Source organism: Hyperolius riggenbachi, chromosome 6, assembly GCF_040937935.1.
Source record: "Hyperolius riggenbachi isolate aHypRig1 chromosome 6, aHypRig1.pri, whole genome shotgun sequence".
NCBI classification, from domain to species: domain Eukaryota; kingdom Metazoa; phylum Chordata; class Amphibia; order Anura; family Hyperoliidae; genus Hyperolius; species Hyperolius riggenbachi.
Window position 1 is genome coordinate 137,850,342 of NC_090651.1, and position 18,407 is coordinate 137,868,748.

Below are 18,407 nucleotides of genomic sequence, written 5' to 3' on the forward strand. Positions count from 1 at the left end.
CGCACGACTGGCTCAAGTACCTGGACTTATAGCAGAAGATCCAGGTGGTGGAGGAGGACAACGAGGGACTGATTATTCTGAAGGCGGCTGGAGGAAGCCCCAGGTATGTATAAAACTTTAATTTCATCTGTCTCAGGTTTACTTTGTTACAGTAGTACTATACTCTACATATGCACTCCCCACAGAGCTGCAGGGAATCCACTGAGAATGCTGTGCACATTGAACACAGAGGTGTTGTCTGTTTACAATCTCCTCATTCCCCTGCAGAGTACCTGCACATCATTCTTACATGTACCCACACTTACATTGCCTAGGGCCTGATAGATGTTCTTTGTTCCGGTTTGTCCCTTTTACAAGTACTCTTACCAAGGACTAGTTTTAGTCTAAAGGGAATAAATATAGTAGTCTACATATCCTTCTCACTTCAGTTGTCTTGTAAAATTCCTAAGCGTTGGCAGTTAAGAGACGAATTTCATGTTACATACTTTTAATCAACAAAATTGTAATATGCAAATTAGAGGAGTCGGAGTCGTGGAGTCGGAGTCGGAGTCGGTGGAATCCTAAACTGAGGAGTCGGAGTCGGAGTCGGTGGATTTTTGGACCGACTCCACAGCCCTGGTTTTCAGAGCTGTTTTCCTGCTTCCCTATCCTTAACATTGAAACGCTAATCGCTCCAAAAACGCTGCATGCAACGCGTTTGCGTTTCAGCAAAACGCAAAACGCTTAGATGAGAACCATCCCATCCACTAACATTGGACTGGCGTTTTTTTAACTACTAGCGTTTTCCCAGCGATGCTGAAAACGCTCTAGTGTGAATGGGCCCTGACTCTTGTTTTCCCCCCTCCCTTCTCTTGCTCATTGTGTATTCATTAGCTGCCCTCCTCCCAGCGTCTTCAGACACTCCCACTGAGGTGTATACTAACAACTGCACTATTTGTTTATTTACACATCGAATCACTGAGTTACCTCAGCCTTGCTTGTAAACACAAGTAATCAGAGGGTGTTTCTGATAAGCAGCTAGATAGGGAAATAAATGGAAGAGGAGGAATATATTATAGAAAAAAAGAACTCCCAGCATTCAGCTCTTTGGCACTGTTTGGCACTAGGACCAGTGCTCCTAAAGTATGTAACTACACACCATAACAGCAGAAAAAGTTTTTTGCAAGTTTTAAATGCAGGATTAGCATCTTTAGCACTTAATACACTCAGACCAGTTGCTGTTGAAATTTGACTTTTATGGTGACAATACCGCTTTAACAGCATGTCCCTGCCAAACAGCACTGGTGATGTCCCCCTGTTCTGACTGTCCTCAGAGGAGCTCACAATCTAATTGTACCATAGTTATAGTCTAATGTCCTACCATATTATTATTGTGTATTTACAGTGGGATGCGAAAGTTTGGGCTACGTTGTTAATTGTCACGATTTTCATGTATAAATTGTTGGTTGTTACGATAAAAATGTCAGTTAAATATATCCTATAGGAGACTCACTGTGTGATATTTGAGAAGTGAAATTAAGTTTATTGGATTTACAGAATGTGCGCAATAATTGTTTAAACAAAATTAGGCAGGGGCATAAATTTGGGCACCGCAAAAAAGAAATGAAATCAATATTTAGGAAATCCTCCTTTTGCAGAAATTACAGCCTATAAACGCTTCCTGTAGGTTCCAATTAGAGTGGATTCTGGTTGAAGGTATTTTGGACAATTCCTCTTTACAAAACATCTCTAGTTCATTCAGTATTGATGGCTTCCGAGCATGGACAGCGCTCTTTAACTCACACCACATATTTTCAATTATATTCAGGTCTGGGGATGAGATGGTCATTCCAGAGCGTTGTACTTGTTCATCTGCATTAATGCCTTAGTGGATTTTGAGCAGTGTTTAGGGCCGTTGTCTTGTTGAAAGATCCAGCCCCAGCGCAGCTTCAGCTTTGTCACTGATTCCTGGACGTTGGTCTCCAGAATCTGCTGATACTGAGGGGAATCCATGCGTCCCTCAACTTTGACAAGATTCCCAGTCCCTGCACTAGCCACACAGCCCCCCAGCATGATGGAACCACCACCATATTTTACTGTAGGTAGTAGGTGTTTTTCTTGAAATGCTTTGTTTTTCCTCCATGCATAACGCCCCTTTTTATGCCCAAATAACTCCATTTTATTTTCATCAAGTCCACAGCACCTTATTCCAAAATGAAGCTGGCTTGTCCAAATGTGCTTTAGCATATCTCACGCTGCTCTGTTTGTGCTGTGGGCGGAGAATAGGCTTCCTCTGCATACAGCATCACCTTGTGTAAAGTGTACCGAATGGTTGAATCATGCACAGTGACTCTATCTGCAGCAAGATGATGTTGTAGATCTTTGGTGCTAGTTTGTGGGTTGACTCTGACTGTTCTCACCATTCATCGCTTCTGTTTATCGGGGCGGGTCTGTAAATAATCCGCATTGGGTGTCAAATTACCTAGGTACTCCACTGCCTCTAGGCATTACGGTTGAGAGGCTGATCTTCACCAAAGCAAAAAATGACAAGGGAAGCCTTCGATTCATAAGTTGATCCGTGATCTCATTGCAGTGATCGCTAGCAATTTGCAGAAATTGCTAGTGATGCTGCTAGCGTTTTGCAATCCCCAGGGTGAATTGGCCCTTACTGCTGGCAGGAACAAGGGGCAGATCTTTTAGGGCTCATTCACACAATGAGCGTTTGCGTTTTTTTTTGTTTTTTTTAAGTACTGTCAATTTTAGAAATCGTCCCAAAAGCCATTATGCAATGATTCCCTATGACAGTGTTCACGTGCGTGTTTCGATTTTACTAAAATCGCAAACGCGCTACATGTACCATTTTCTGAGCGCTTTGGCTCAATGGAAGGTACGGGGAAATTGCAGAGCACTTGAAAAAGCACTTTGTATAGTGATTTCCCGAGCGCTTCTATGAATAAATACATTGTATTTATTCATTTCCAGGTTAAAGAGCTCACTTCCTGACATCAGGAAACATCGCTGAGCAAAAGTGCTTAGAAAAGCACTTTTCTAAGCGCAAATTGCAGGGAAAAGTTCATCAAAAATCACAGCATAAATCACTCAGCGCTTGCGATTTTTTTAATGTGAACAAGGCCTTACTGAGTTTTTTTTTCTTTGTATGTTTATTTACAAATGTATACAGTATATCACAATTGGAATTTGATCTTTTTAATGGTACATGCATTGTGGTGCACCTTTTTGAAGTGCTTTATGACATGATCATTGCCCACCACATCTTTTTCAGATGATTGCTGCTACATCTGTGAGTATCATATTGTTAGAGTTGCCGCATCTTTACTTTTGGCTAAATAAGCCTATAGCAGCACGGCATTTCTTGCCAAATTTGTCACAGAAAAAACGCGAATCGGTTGGTGCAGCCAAAGTGTTCTGAAGTATTTTCTGCTTTAGATTTTTGAGCCAGACTTCATCATGTCTTTTAGTGCCGATGCTTAGGTCTTGACGCCATAAGGATCTCATTTCAGCACATTTCTCTCATGCTCCGGTATTAATGCCAAAGCAATCCATATCATGTTTGCAAGAGTCTTTGAACTTGAAATTGGACTAACCAGAATAAGGTCCTGTCAATTTTTATTGGTCCAAGTTCAAGCTGTGTAACATTTACATGAAATTTGAATGCAAGAGGAAATTCTGCAGACCCTTTTTACTGCACTGATGTCAATGTGGATGTCAGCAAGGACAGTATAAGAAAATAGTACCGTATTTCGCGCCATATAAGACACTCCGGCATATAAGACACACCCAGGTTTAGAGGGCAAAAATCAGGGGAAAAAATAATCGTAACCTGGTCTGGGGCGTCTATATATCAGGAGCATCTTGTACATTTCCCCCCCCAAATGGTGTCCTCCTATGTTCCTCATGTGTCCTCCTGTATGCCCCATGTCTCCTCCCTGTGTCCTCTGGTGTGACCCCCTTGTCTTTCCATGTCCTGGACTCCCCCCCCCCCCCCCCCCCCCTTTTTCCTCCGGTCAGGCCCCTGTGTCCTCCGGTCAGGCCCCTGTGTCCTCCGGTCAGGCCCCTGTGTCCTCCGGTCAGGCCCCTGTGTCCTCCGGTCAGGCCCCTGTGTCTTCTTGTCAGGCACCTGTGTCTTCTTGGCTGCCCCCTGTGTCTACTTGGCTGCCCCCTGTGTCTACTTGGCAGCCCCCGTGTCCCCGCTGTGCCTGGCTCGTGTCCCTGCCTGCGTCTCCTCCCTCCCCCTTGTGTCTCTGTGGCCCCTCCAGTGCAAACAGCGGCAGCAACAGCTTACCTCCTCCATCTTGCCCGCGCCGATTGAAGACATCCGGCTTCTCCGTGCGGCTTCCCCTAGTGTCGGGCTTCTAATGACGCAGTGAATCCCCGATGGTGGCGGGTCGGCGGTTCGTATCGGCGGGCGTTCGTAAGTCGGGGATTCCCTGCCTTTGCCATATAAGACGCAGGGACTTTTTCTCCCCACTTTTTGGGGATAAAAAGTGTGTCTTATACGGCGCCAAATACGGTACACCTTTTCTAAAAGCAGTTAGTTTACACAATTTTTTTTTTTTTTTTTTTTTTTTGCTATTAGTGCAACTATTATATGTTTGTGCAGATATTGTGAATAAATAGATTTTGATATTTGTAGTGGTGGTTGTATATTTAAGTCACGTATATTCCACCAACCTTATGTCACTTCCTATTTGTTAAATTGAATAGTTTACACAAGTACTGGTAATCAGTTACATCTGAGGGGAAAGCTGATGCACTCTAAATGTGCCCACTCATACTGATGGACACTGGCTTCTAAACATAAAAAAACTAGCTCAGCTTTCTAATTGAAACAGAACAGATGCGAGGGCTGCCAGTTACAACACGGATGCATGGTGTCCAGGACACTGTACCCGGGGACTGCTGCAGGCCCTAGTAGAAAGTCAGCCTAAAGCCTTGTACACACGCTAGATGGTTTTCAGCCGATGCAACCGTGTGCATAGCTCCCAACTGTCCCTCTTTTGGGAACTGAATCGTTCTGTCCCTCTTCCTTCCTCATTTGTCCCTCTTTCAGGACTGATACACAGATCTATGTAAATATATGTATTTTTCTATAAAAATGTGTTTAACTGACTCTAAACTTTATTCTCATCATTTAAATTGATATATTTCTCATTTTCAAATGTTAAAATAAAGAAAAACAAATGATGATTGAGAAGACCACTGTGGCTTTAATGATAAAACTGCATCTTTTGATTCTGAAATCTTTGTGAAATGCATGGTGAGGGGTATGGTGGGGCGTGGTTAGAGGTGTGGCAGGGGAGTGTCTTAAAGTGTCCATCTTTCTTATCTCAAAAAGTTTGGGGGGTATGTGTCTAAGGTTGCCTCTGACAAGAGTAGTGTGTAGTGGCCCTTGATGCATCACTGAAGGGTCCAGAGTGCAGTCTGAAGGATTTTATTCTCCTTACCCCTCCGGCATGCGCTGTGCGTTATCACTCCTCACTTACTCTGTAACAACTGTGCATGACGCTAGCCTCTAGGCCTACAACGCATCTGTACAGCACTCAGCCCTGAACTGCCTCCTGGGGCATTAAGACCCAATCCCTGCGCCTGACAGTACTCATGAGGAAGCCTCTCTGGCAGATCCAGATGAGTTGTTAATTCATGTGTCAGAAAACTTGTCTTCCATTACAGTGAGCTGTAACCTGTACAAGACCAAGGGGTGTAGTTGCTTTTTTAGAGTATTATATTGCACTGAGATATTCTAGATTCTGTACAAACAGGAAATACCTTAATGTTTTACAAGTGCAAAGTAGTTAACCACTTCAGGTAGAATCAATCGTCTTGGTTTTGAAATCTATTTATCTTTCTTGAAATTGATGGATAACGAACGAATCCAAGTAAGCAATCCCTTAATGGTGCGATAAGCTGTGGTGGAAAGTCTGGATCCCTCAGGCAGATTGCTGAATGGTAGCTGCATTGTTTTCATACATGAGGTGCACAATTTAGCAATATAGAAGTTGCGTTAAATTGTGAAGGGTGTATTTTTAGTGCTACTTCCTATGTACTTTCAGGAGCATCAGTGGTCTGTGTCATTTGGCAATTATTAGCTCCTCCTACCTAATAAAGCTGCAGGTGTCTGTGTCCATCTGCATCCGTGTGTGCTGCTGCACTGTGCAGGTACAGTGCCACGGTGGCCATTGTAGTCAGCTGAGGGTCACGGCCATGCGCGGAAGGTCGCACCGATCAATCAAGCCCACTAATGGAAAGACAATTGTTAACCAATTTGATCAGATAAATGGAAGTGTTCCAAAAAATTGAGCAAATCCATCAATCTAATCTGATTGATCTGATGATCGGTTTTCAGTATTCCTTTGGTTAGTGGGCCCGAATAATCTTTTACAATCGGTCATTGCAATCGATTCGGACAATCGATCATCCAGGGAATTGTATCGTTAATGAGAACCTTCAGGGCTCTTTCACACTAGAAGCTGATCACTCCTAGTTTGCGTTTAGAAAGGTAACATGAAAGTCTATTTGACTTTCATGTTAACTTTCACATTAGACAAAGCGTTCCAGAGCGTTATATTACAATGCTTCTGTGAGCTTCATAACATCCAGCCGCTTCCTTTTTCCCGTTGGGTAAATTAGAACTACCACCACTAATCAGAGTCCCACTATTCTCGACGTCAGGACGCAGGCCAATAACGCATGCAGGAAATCGGCCCCTGCACGCGTTCTGTGATGAGAGCCCTTACAGCATTAAACTTCAACAAAGTTGCACAGTGCACATGTTTGCAAGTATTTTTTTCCCCCTCTTCATTAGCCTTCTGTCTTCTAGCAGTAATAATAGAAATAAGGCCATAGATTGTTCAGACATTATAATAAATTATTATCAAGGTAGAGGTGCAAAAACAGCCTCCAATCAGATTCTCCTGTTTGGGAATAAGAGCACTGCAGGCACTTCCCAGGCAGCTGTGGGTGTCACCTCCAGTTAGCCCGTGATCTTTTATTACGATCACACTTTATTTTCTCACAAACCAGAGCTAGAACGATCATTGCTGTTGACTTTGTGTATGGATTCTGTATACAAAGAGCTGCTGTTTGCTCTTGGGTTTTCTGCTGCCAGCATGGAGCTCCGTGGAGAAGGCATTCTGCATCCTGGAACAGAGTGTGCTGCAATGAACACATCCCTGAATTAATCCTCCAGAGAGCAAAAACGCACTATCCAGGCTTCTGTGTGTTGGTCTGTGATGTCATCGTCTTTTGCTGACACTGGTCTCTCTCATACATACTTTGGAGGCTTGGCTGTAATGTTCGACTGTGGCTCCTCCTGTTGTGCACTCTCTTGAGTTTGTACTACAGCAGTTTAAAGTACTGGAAGATTGGATGAGTCGTCAAGACTGAAAGAACAGAAAAAAAAATCCAATATATAGGAGTTATGCTACGGGAAACCCTACAGTAACAAGTAATGTCAGACCCAAGGAAGGAGGAAGACCCACAGCCTGCCACTACCAATTCTGTATGTATAGATATCCCCATCGAAATCTAAGGTGTTGCTGAAAAAAGGGAAATAAAACTATATTGCATGTATAAAGTTTTATATAGGATTTACACGTAACTTTTTGTGCGACCATGTTTCCCTTATTCATAGTTGTGGAAATACAGTAGAATCCCTTTATAGTAAACTCCAAGGGACCAGGAAAGTAGTTTACTATATCAGAAATGGTCATGCATTGTATATTTATACAGACGCAGTTGCTGGGACCTACGGGATGAGTTTACTATATCCAGAGGTTTACTCTATCAGAGTTTACTGTAATGAGATTCCACTGTATTTAGAAAACCTTTAGAAATCTGTAAAAATCGATAACTCAGTAAAATCTGCCATCATAGAATTGTCAAAAAGCATATGTGGCTTCAGTGACTTTTATTAATAGCCCAATACCTGGGCAGTGGTAGTAGATGTATTAGGATTGGCGTCAGTAAGTGTAAATATGGAGGACCATGTCTTTGACACTTTCTGACATGGAAGTGTACTCTAATATATACCGGTAATATACACACACAGTGAGAGAGATAAATGTATTTGCACTAGCCTGTTTGTGCAGAGAGAAAAAAAAATCTTAGGAATTATTCAGGCACGTCAGTATTTAGCACAATAATTTACTTCCCTTTCTAGTCTGCCCTAACAAATATTTTTCAACTTTTTTTTTCAAGACATATTAGTCTTTTAATTTGGATCTGTTATTTTAAGAGTACCTAGAGCTGACATGTGACATTGTAACTGCGAGTACGTGTGTGTTGAGTAGGGAGGAGAGTTACCGTATTCATAGCTATAACTTTACTAATAGTGTAGAATCCCTTTATAATTTCCAAGGGATCAGTAAAAGTAGTTTACTATACCAGAAGTTTACTATATCAGAATTGGTCATTGTATATTTATACAGACACATTTGCTGGAACCTGAGGACTGGGTTTACTATACCAGAGTGTACTATAATGAGATTCTACTGTATTGTAGTTTTGTAAAATGTATAAAAAGAAAACCAGTTGAAAGAAGTTATTAAGGGCTGTGCATGATTACCTGAGTAAATTGACAAGTGGGAGAGTGTGTGTGCTGGCAGTTGCAGGGGGGAGAGTGTGTGTGCTGGCAGTTGCAGGGGGGAGAGTGTGTGTGCTGGCAGTTGCAGGGGGGAGAGTGTGTGTGCTGGCAGTTGCAGGGGGGAGAGTGTGTGTGCTGGCAGTTGCAGGGGGGAGAGTGTGTGTGCTGGCAGTTGCAGGGGGGAGAGTGTGTGTGCTGGCAGTTGCAGGGGGGAGAGTGTGTGTGCTGGCAGTTGCAGGGGGGAGAGTGTGTGTGCTGGCAGTTGCAGGGGGGAGAGTGTGTGTGCTGGCAGTTGCAGGGGGGAGAGTGTGTGTGCTGGCAGTTGCAGGGGGGAGAGTGTGTGTGCTGGCAGTTGCAGGGGGGAGAGTGTGTGTGCTGGCAGTTGCAGGGGGGAGAGTGTGTGTGCTGGCAGTTGCAGGGGGGAGAGTGTGTGTGCTGGCAGTTGCAGGGGGGAGAGTGTGTGTGCTGGCAGTTGCAGGGGGGAGAGTGTGTGGGCTGGCAGTTGGAGGGAAAAAGTTTGTGAGCTGGCAGTTGGAGGGGGTAGTTTGTGAGCTGGCAGTTGGAGGGAGAGAGTTTGTGAGCTGGCAGTTGGAGGGAGAGAGTTTGTGAGCTGGCAGTTGGAGGGAGAGAGTTTGTGAGCTGGCAGTTGGAGGGAGAGAGTTTGTGAGCTGGCAGTTGGAGGGAGAGAGTTTGTGAGCTAGCAGTTGGAGGGAGAGAGTTTGTGAGCTGTTGGCTTTTTTTTTTTATTCCTAATTAAACATCCAATTAGACCAAACGTCTAGTGGATCATAAATTGTAGCGATTTCCCACATCTGTGATCAATACTATGATCAATATTTAGGGCTAAAATCGATCGAATGATTGATCCGCAATATTGGTCTTTGGTTGGTGGTAACATAATCAACCATTGTATTAATATGAAAAACGATTTCAGTGATAATTGAATAGTGTATGGCCAACTTAACAAAAAACAGAGACGGCAATAAATGTAAAACAAAATTGCCTCAGAACAGGTAAGCCTTTAAATCCTCCAGAGGCTTCCCACCTCCCCCTAGAGACCACCACTGCTGCCCAGGACCCTATGCAATGAGGCTCCAGTACTACTTACCACCCACTGCAATAAGGCACCAGTACTGCTTACCACCCACTGCAATGAGGCACCAATGCCACTTTGCACCCATTTTAACTTAGTAACTACTGCAACTCAACAACCAAAGCGACGTGCTGCTAAGCATCCGCTGTAACCTGGCACTAAGTAGCACCCACTGCTACTCAACACTTAGTACTGCTTAGCACCCACTGCAATGAGGCACTCAGTCAGTATTACTCCGCATCAACTGCTGTTTGGTACCCACTACAACTCTCCATCCAGCACTGATTCCCGCTTGTTGTTGCTTGGCACCCCCACTGCTCAGCACGGATTACAACTTGGCTTTTGCTGCTATATAATACCCAGTACTGCTAAGCACCCACTGCAATCAGGAACCCAGTACGTCTTAGCACCCACTGCAACATGGCTCACACAGGACCTTGGTACCAACTGCAACTGGGCACAGACTGGATGTTTGCATCTTAATAATTACTGAACCTCAGCAGCCACTGTACTTTAGTACCTACTGCATCTTTGCACCCAATGCACCTTAGCATATACTGGACCATGACAGTCGGTGCCACTTGACATTTACTGCTACTTCACACTCACTGCTTCCTAGTATTCACTGCGACTTTGCACCTACTATTTGTCTGTCTTCCGTGGCTTGTCACCCACTCCCTCCTGCTTGTCAGCACATTGTCCATCACTGTCTATCACTGCTTGTACTTTGCTACCTTTTCCCTAATGCCTGACAAGACACAGAACATTTTATATTGCGCTTTTCTCCTTGCGCCAGAGCATCAGCCACTAGTGTGCGCTCAGTAGGCAGTAGCAATGTTAGTCTTGCCCAAGGTCTGCTTACTGAATAGGCACTGTCTTACTGAACAGCAAGAGCCGAGTTGTGAACTCTGGCCTCCTGTGTCAGAGGCAGAGGCCTTAAAGGACACCTGAAGTGAGAAGAATATGGAGGCTGCCATATTTATTTCCTTTTAAACAATACTAGTTGCCTGGCAGCTTTGCTGATCTATTTGGCTGCAGTAGTGCCTGAATAACACCCGAAACAAGCATGCAGCTAATCTTATCAGATATTGTCAATAATGTCAGAAACACCTAATCTGCTGCATGCTAATTCAGGGATTATGGCTAAAAGTTTTCGAGGCAGAGGATCAGCAGGACAGCCAGGCAACTGGTATTGCATGAAAGGACATAAATATGGTAGCCGCTATATTCCTCTCACTTCAATTGTCCTTTAACCAGTACACTATCCAGCTACTGGTCATCTTCCTGCCCACCACTAGATGATTGTGCACTGTTACAATGTAGTGCAATGCACTAATATAGTATGAAAGGGCCCTAATTCTTGATGCATGGCTGTGTCCCTTCTGGCTCAGTAATGTATGGCTAGGGGAATATGGCACATTAATGTAGTGCATGCAACCTTGGTTACTTTTAAAGTGTGCCCAGTATTTGGTCCCAACCATAACCTGTTATGGCCACATCTACTTTTTGCTGTAGCATGCCCCTCACTTCTGTCTAGATATTCTGGAATCCTAGCAACGCACCTGCAATATCAGAGGACAGTGCTTGTTTAGGGCAAAATACTGTACTTTTTTTGTTCTATTGTTTGTTGTAATAGAAACTGTTTTTTTTTTTTTTTACTTTAAAAGTAAGTGATTACTCTGTGGTAATAGTACAGCAGAGTCCCGAGTATCTGGAGGGAGGGGGGGGGGGGAGGAGGTTGCCTGATACTCCCTTGAGCAAGCACATAAGAAGTACAAACCTCTACCATGAATACTTACTGAGCCTCCAGCAACGTGTAGCAGCCTTTCTGCAGTGGTTAGCGGGCTCCTATTGACTTTCTGGCTTCCCCGTGCACACAGGTCGGCGTGTCCCATGACCCCCTTCGGGTTGCGTGCACTCAAGCCATTAAGAGCCCGCCAGGTGCTGCAGGGAGGCTGCTAGATGGCGCTGGACGCTTGGTAAGTATTTAAAAAGCCTCAAAACCTCCTGAAAGCAAAGTCCCCATTATTGCTCAGACATGCCGGTTAGCTGAGACTTCCAGTTGACTGAGTTCCGGATAACAGGGACTTTGCTGTATATTGCGTATGTCTGTGTATAAAAGTGTGGTGTGTGTGTGGGCAGGATACATTGCTTGGGGTGTCAGATTGACCAGAAACTGTCTTGTGCCCCTCACAGGCAACAGAGTATTTTTAAATTTTATTTTATTTTATTTTTTTTTTTTACAAAAAAACAAAATTAATTGTATTTTTGCACATTAAAGATAAGACATGCAATTTCACAGCCACATAAGAGGTCACATCACTTGTAAATCATCAAAATACCTTTCCCAAATGCAGTGAGTAACAATAAAAAAGGCATGCACATTGTAATAATTATATTTCATAAGACTGAACTGCATTAAACAGTATAATGCACTATAGCTAAAGTGTTTGTCTCTCAGTAGTGTGAAAGACCACAGAGCCTTCAAGAAAAGGGAAAGACTAATGCTGGGTACACTCGATGATGTCTCCTGTTGGATCAACGGGAATTGGACGATTATTACAGTTATGTCCGATGTGTTCCTGTCCAATAATGGGATTGATTTTCTGAAGTTATCACAGGAAAATCGATCCCATTATCGATCCTGAGCATTTTTGTAAACACGATGCAGCTTCCTGTCAGATTAACCATCGATCGGATGGGAAATTGCATTGTGTGTACCCAGCATAAGAAAAGAAGTAGAGTATAAAAGCTGCAGGTGTACAATCCACCAACCCCCTCGCGCTAATCTCCTATGACAGCGATGCAGGTATATCCTTATGATTAAGCCACCATGACCGCATTTTCTCTTATTTATTTGGACAATTCCTGCTCATACAGTATATGTAAGGTGATGCCTAGGCAGACCTTGATTAACTAGCTGATTCCAGGAATTCCAAGAGGGTGGGTGTGGTTGCTTCCATTAAAGCAAATTTGCTAATCCCAATTTCTTCACCCTGTTTGGGGCTAATTAGCATATTAGTTGTTGGAAAAGTGGAACTAGGATCAGAATTTTCCATCTGATCTGATGGATTCGCTTCATCAAAAACTTTAAGGCTGGTTTCATAGTGGGACGTTACAGGCGCACGTTAGAGCAGCCTGTAACGCACCCCACCGCACAGAAATGAAAAATCAATGGGCTGTTCACAGTGCCCACGTTGCGTTACAGTGTAACGCTGCGCCATAATATAACGTACTGCATGCAGTACTTTGTAAGCGGCAGAGCCGCGTTAGACTGTTTGCACATGCTCAGTAACGTTGGGGAGGAGCGGAGAGCGGCCAGGCACATGGCTAATTAATATTCACTGCACTTAGTGACATGCAGTGTTTACTTCCTGAAGCGGCCGCTCTGTGCGGCGATTGGCCGGCGGGACCACGTGATGCCGCATGCGTCCAAGAGTGCGCATCACGGACGCCAGAGTGAGCTGCACAACGCGGCTCACTCTGACGTCCAAAGTAGAGAGCACCAGGCGTTGCGTTAGGGGCACGTTGTGCGACCATAACGTCCCCTAAAACGCAACGTCCTGGTGTGAAACCAGCCTTAGGGACAAACGGTTTCTTAAAAAGTCATTGGAAGGGTCATTTGACTGTTTTCACTTTGAAAGGCTCATCAGTTACATTGCCACTGCAGCAACAATTCCCCAGATTGTTGCTTGATCACGAATTGCTGAAGAAACACAGCAGACAGTCTCTTTGTGCTGGATTTAAAGTGCTCATACACAGATCGATTTTTCCATTCAATTTCCTACAGATTCGATCACTTGAATCGGAATCAATTTATTCGCCGAGTATGACAGACATCGCACCCAGAATTTATTGTGGTACACCCGACACGGAAAGCTATTATACTGATAAAATGCATTTAGACCAATCAGAAGTATAGAGTAGAAAAAGCAAGAGTTAGTGACATAATTTAGGCAGCAGAAAGGTTACAACATAACAAGCATAACTAAAAAGATTACAACATGATTTTGGCAGCAGTGCAAGACTATGGGGTTTTGCGAGGCTGGTGGTTCGAGTTCAGCAGGAGGACAGCTTGGGGAAAGAAAGTGTTCAAATGTCTGGAGGTCTTGGTGGGGATAGATCTGTAGTGGCGACCCGATGGCAGGCAGTCAAAGTAGCGACTGCCGGGGTGAGAGGGGTCAATCCGTATTCTATTTGCCCTAGACCACATTCTGGAGGTGTGTAGGGGGTCCGGAGGCCGTAGGGGTGACCGGATGATCCTCTCTGTGGCATTGATTACTCTCTGGAGCTTGAATCTGTCGCTCGTCGTTGCGCCTGCATACCAGACGATAATGGAGGAACAAAGAATAGACTCACCAGTGGCAGTGTAAAAAATCGTCATCATTTCCCACGACATCCCAAATGTCCTCAGCTGCCTCAGAAAAACAACCTCTACTGAGCCTTCTTCTGGACCTTGGAGATGTTCTCAGCCCACTTTAAAGAGGAACTCCAGTGAAAATAATGCAATAAAAAAAGTGCTTTATTTTTACAATAATTATGAATAAACTATTTAGTCAGTGTTTTCCTATTGTAAAATCTTTTAAATCCCTAATTTACATGGTGACATTTTTACTGTTGGCAGGTGATGTAGCTGCTGCATGCTTTTTTTGGCAGTTGGAAACAGCTGCAAACAGCTATTTCCCACAATGCAACAAGATTCACAGACTTGCGGCGGTTTAGGTAGGGCTAACATGTTAAACAGGATTTTGTAATAAAAAAAAATGATTTTTAAGAGCCTTCAGATTTCAAAATAATTTAAAATAAACACATGACATAGCTGCAAATTAATATGAAATACTTACCTCACCGTCAGTTTCTCTCAGAAGCTCACCATTTTCTTCTTACAGTGATCCCTTTCAGTTCTGACAATATTTTGTCAGAACTGGAATATGCCATTTGCTGTCAGTTATATATCAGCAGCTGTCAGTTACAACTGAATGTGCAATGTAATGTCCATGTTTCCCTATGGCGCAAGTGGCTGATATTACAGTTTAACAGTGTGCTGACCAGGAAGCTGTTAGGCGGTAATGGCCATTTTTTAAAATGGAGGGCCGAAAAATCCATTGATCACAGTGGACAAACGGGACGCAGGAGAGGAGAAAGAGATTGAGTAGTAGACTACACAGGAGGTAAGTAGGACCTGTGTATGGTTATTTTGACTTTTTATTTTCAGTTCAGGTTCTCTTTAAGTGCATGTAAAATGCTTAAAAACACACCGCAACGCACTAAAATGCATTATAAAACACACATCAGCGCATGCGGTTTTTATGCACTTAAATACGTTTGTGAACGCACCCAATATGAACGAGGCCTTATGCTAGGTACACACCATTCCATTTTCTGGCAGATTTACCTGCCAGATCGATTATTTCCCATCTATTTTGTCCGATCTGAATTTTGATCGATTTTTCAATCGATTTCAGTTCTATGAAAAATCGGTTGAAAAAACGACCAAAGAAACTATTTAAAAAAAAAATCAATCAAAAATCAGATTGGACATGTTGGAAAAAATCGATCTGGTAAATCCGCCAGAAAATTGTATGGTGTGTACCTAGCATTAGGCAAAGCAAATCTGAAGTGAGGAAACTCCCTTTAGGTTAAATATTTACCTTTGTAGAGGGAAGGCTCTGGATAGCAGCCAGCCTTTCTGGTCCATGCTTCACCCCGTCATTCCTGCACCATCCTCCAGCGGTGTTTTGCAATTGAAATCCTCGTCGGCCCTCCTCGGCAGCCTTCGGAAATACTCACATCGACAAGTGCTTCTGAAGACTGGAGCATCTGTACTGCACATGCGAGAGCCCAGCCTCTCACGTGCACAGTATGGATGCGCTCATCTTCAGGGACTCGAGTACTCTGCATGAGGAAGGTTGAAGAGGTATTCGACCTAGAAGATTGCAGAATTTCACTTGGGACGGCACTGGAACTACAGGAGGGACCGAGGACCAGGAACGCTACATGCTATCCAGAGCCTTTTCTCTACATAGGTATCAAACTTTATTTTTTTTTTTATTTTGCACCACTTGAGGTTCACTTTGAAGAGTGATATCACACAGGTTACACTTATTCATTTATATTAAGGCATGTGGCCATTTGTATTGACATGGCCATGCAAGTTATTGCACACTGCAATGCACTGTGATATTATTGACAGTATTTACTTTGGATTGGAACAGGGAAATCACAGTGGTCTGATTTATTTGTGCTATTGGGACTGACAAACAAACATTGCTGGCTATGCAGCATCTCAGGATCTTCTATATACACCATTACATGGTAGTATAGTACTTTGCAAACTACTCTGTTTGAAATCACCATTAGGGCACTGACATAAAAAAATGGTCTGTTTAGCGGAACTAAATGGACCGGATCCTAACTGATGTGATCTGATCCTATGTTAATCAATAGGATCTATTCACATTGCTCCATTTGAACGCCTCCAGGGGTGATGCTAGCCCCAAAGATCAGTGGACCGTGCCCCAGATCTGTTCTGGGGTGCCACGGATGTCGCCCAGACAGTCAGCTGTGGTGCCTCAATGGCGGGCATACTGGGAGCTGTGGTGCCATGCTGGGCACTGCGATGCCTCTATGGGGGCATGGTGGGAGCTGTGGTGCCTAAATGGCATACCTGTGGGAACATGGGAGGGGGTCCACTAGACTGTCGGGGAAAGCTATGGGAGAACTGCCAGATAACATGGCAACAGGCCAGCCCACACAGCAGAAATCCAGAGCAGCCAGCACAGAAGCCAGGGAACTCTATCTAGTTACAGTATGTTTAAGTGACACTGCCTATTTATGTGATATACTGCATTTTTTTTTTTTTTTAATAATGCACAGGGGGCTTCATCCAACATTTTGCTGGGCAGGCCTCCTGAGACCACTGTTAAGTTCATGTAAATTTGGCTCCACCCAGGACCACACCCACATTCTGCTGCGTGGCCACACCCTTTATCTGGGTGGAGTGCCCAAAAGTGCCTCGAATCTCTTAGGATCCTAGCAACACCTCTGAACACCTCTATTTGGCCCATTCCACCAAATGGAGCGCAAGTTTGGGGCCGCTGCAATAAATGCGGATTGACAGATGTGACACATTGACGGAGCTCTGATGGAAGGGATGAAAATTTGATAGATCACTTTTTACACAGATCAGTGCAGTTGGGCCCTCCGGCCTCTTACACATGGGAGATTGAACTGTCCGCTTGTCAGGGAGTTTAGCATTCTGTCTGCTACCCACCAGTGCCATCCGGGTGCAATTTACATGCAGCTGAATGGCAGCGGTTGTATCACCACGTGTTTCAAGCGCTAACACGCCGTGGCATTACTCTGCAGCATGTCATGTACGGCTTCCCACACTTATATGTAACTATGGGGGAGCCCCCAGTACCAAGCGCTAGCAAGCTCCTGTCCAATGTAGGAGAGCATTCATTTTTAGAGAAAAGAGGACTTGGCTATAATGAGTTCTGAACATTGTGTGTGAATATTTGCATTATCCTATACAGTATAATAATAGTCAAGTGTCTCTGCGTCCCTGCACTTCCTGTGTGTGTGTGTGTGTGTGTGTGTGTGTGTGTGTGTGTGTGTGTCCCATGTTTTGCGCTACTGTAGGGAGGGACAGAGACACTGTGAAGAGCTGAGGGAGTGTGGGGTGGAAGGGGCGGGCGTGTGCACGTGCGGGGCGCGCAGCAATGTGACAGATCCAGCCCGTTTTTAAAGGGGCTAAGGTCACTAGTATGATATATGATATAACTAATATGATAGAGAACACACATAAACCGCATTGGAAGGAACACTGGAAAAATGGTACTTCAAAGTTAAGTACCATTCTTACAGAAAAAAAAAACCTAAAAAAAAGTTTCAAAAGCTTTCTCTCAATGTTCATTGATAGTGATAGTTGGGCAAAAAAATTGTAAACACTGCTCAGTAATACAGCAAACTGATTAAAAACAAGCCTACAAATGCTTGCCGAGTCCGTGTAAAGCATTTTTAAATGCCTGTGTGTGATCAAGCTGATCTTAGATTTTTTATAAATATGTCTATGTGTGAATAGGCCCTGCTGTTATGGTCCAAGTGTATTCAAGCAGAAGCATGAAAAAAAGCCTTGGTATTTTTAAAGGGTACCTGAGTTGACCCCAAAAGCCCTAAAATAAACAAACAAATATATTTTTAGGGGGATATATATTATGCACAAAGATACTGAGATCTCATACCCCCCAAAAAATGTTTGTATATTTTTTTTTTTTAAGGGGTCCCTGATATGTACAGGTTTTTTGGTTATATTGGCCTCTCTTCCATTGCATTGCTCTGAAATGCATCAGAATGCAGATTTTTTTTTTCTTGAATGCCTTCTGTGCAAACTGGCCATTACTTTTATTGGCTGCATATAAAAATGCATTTAACCAGTCTTTCTTCAGCGCAACTGAATCAAATGGGTATTTTTACGCTTGTCTTTAAACTAATCACGCAATCTGTTTAAATGTGAAGCTATGTTTAAAACCTGAAAAACTGGCCCTGATGGTGGATCCCGTTTGGGTAACACCTATGTAAATGATTGCTTAAATTGATCACTAAACACCCTTGCTTAGCATTCCATTTATATTAATTAGAAATGCACAATGTTCTGTACATTTCACCTCCGTACTTTTAGCAATAAATGCAGTATATTGTAAGAAACTTCATTTCAACATCTAGTAGCTC

At 43.6% G+C, this 18,407-nt stretch overlaps 1 protein-coding gene across 4 annotated transcripts in view; it reads left to right on the plus strand.

Annotated features, from left to right (window-relative positions):
* SLC35A3 (solute carrier family 35 member A3) overlaps positions 1 to 18,407 on the plus strand; it is a 128,415-nt gene that overhangs the window by 41,047 nt on the left and 68,961 nt on the right. The window contains exon 1 of one of the 4 annotated variants that reach the window (XM_068242641.1): positions 7,017 to 7,498. The exons of the other annotated variants lie outside the window; for them this stretch is intronic. Coding sequence (XP_068098742.1) covers positions 7,448 to 7,498 — 51 coding nt within the window. The 5' untranslated portion in view covers positions 7,017 to 7,447. Of the gene's footprint in view, positions 1 to 7,016; positions 7,499 to 18,407 lie in introns of those variants that run through there. 4 annotated transcript variants of the gene reach the window in all.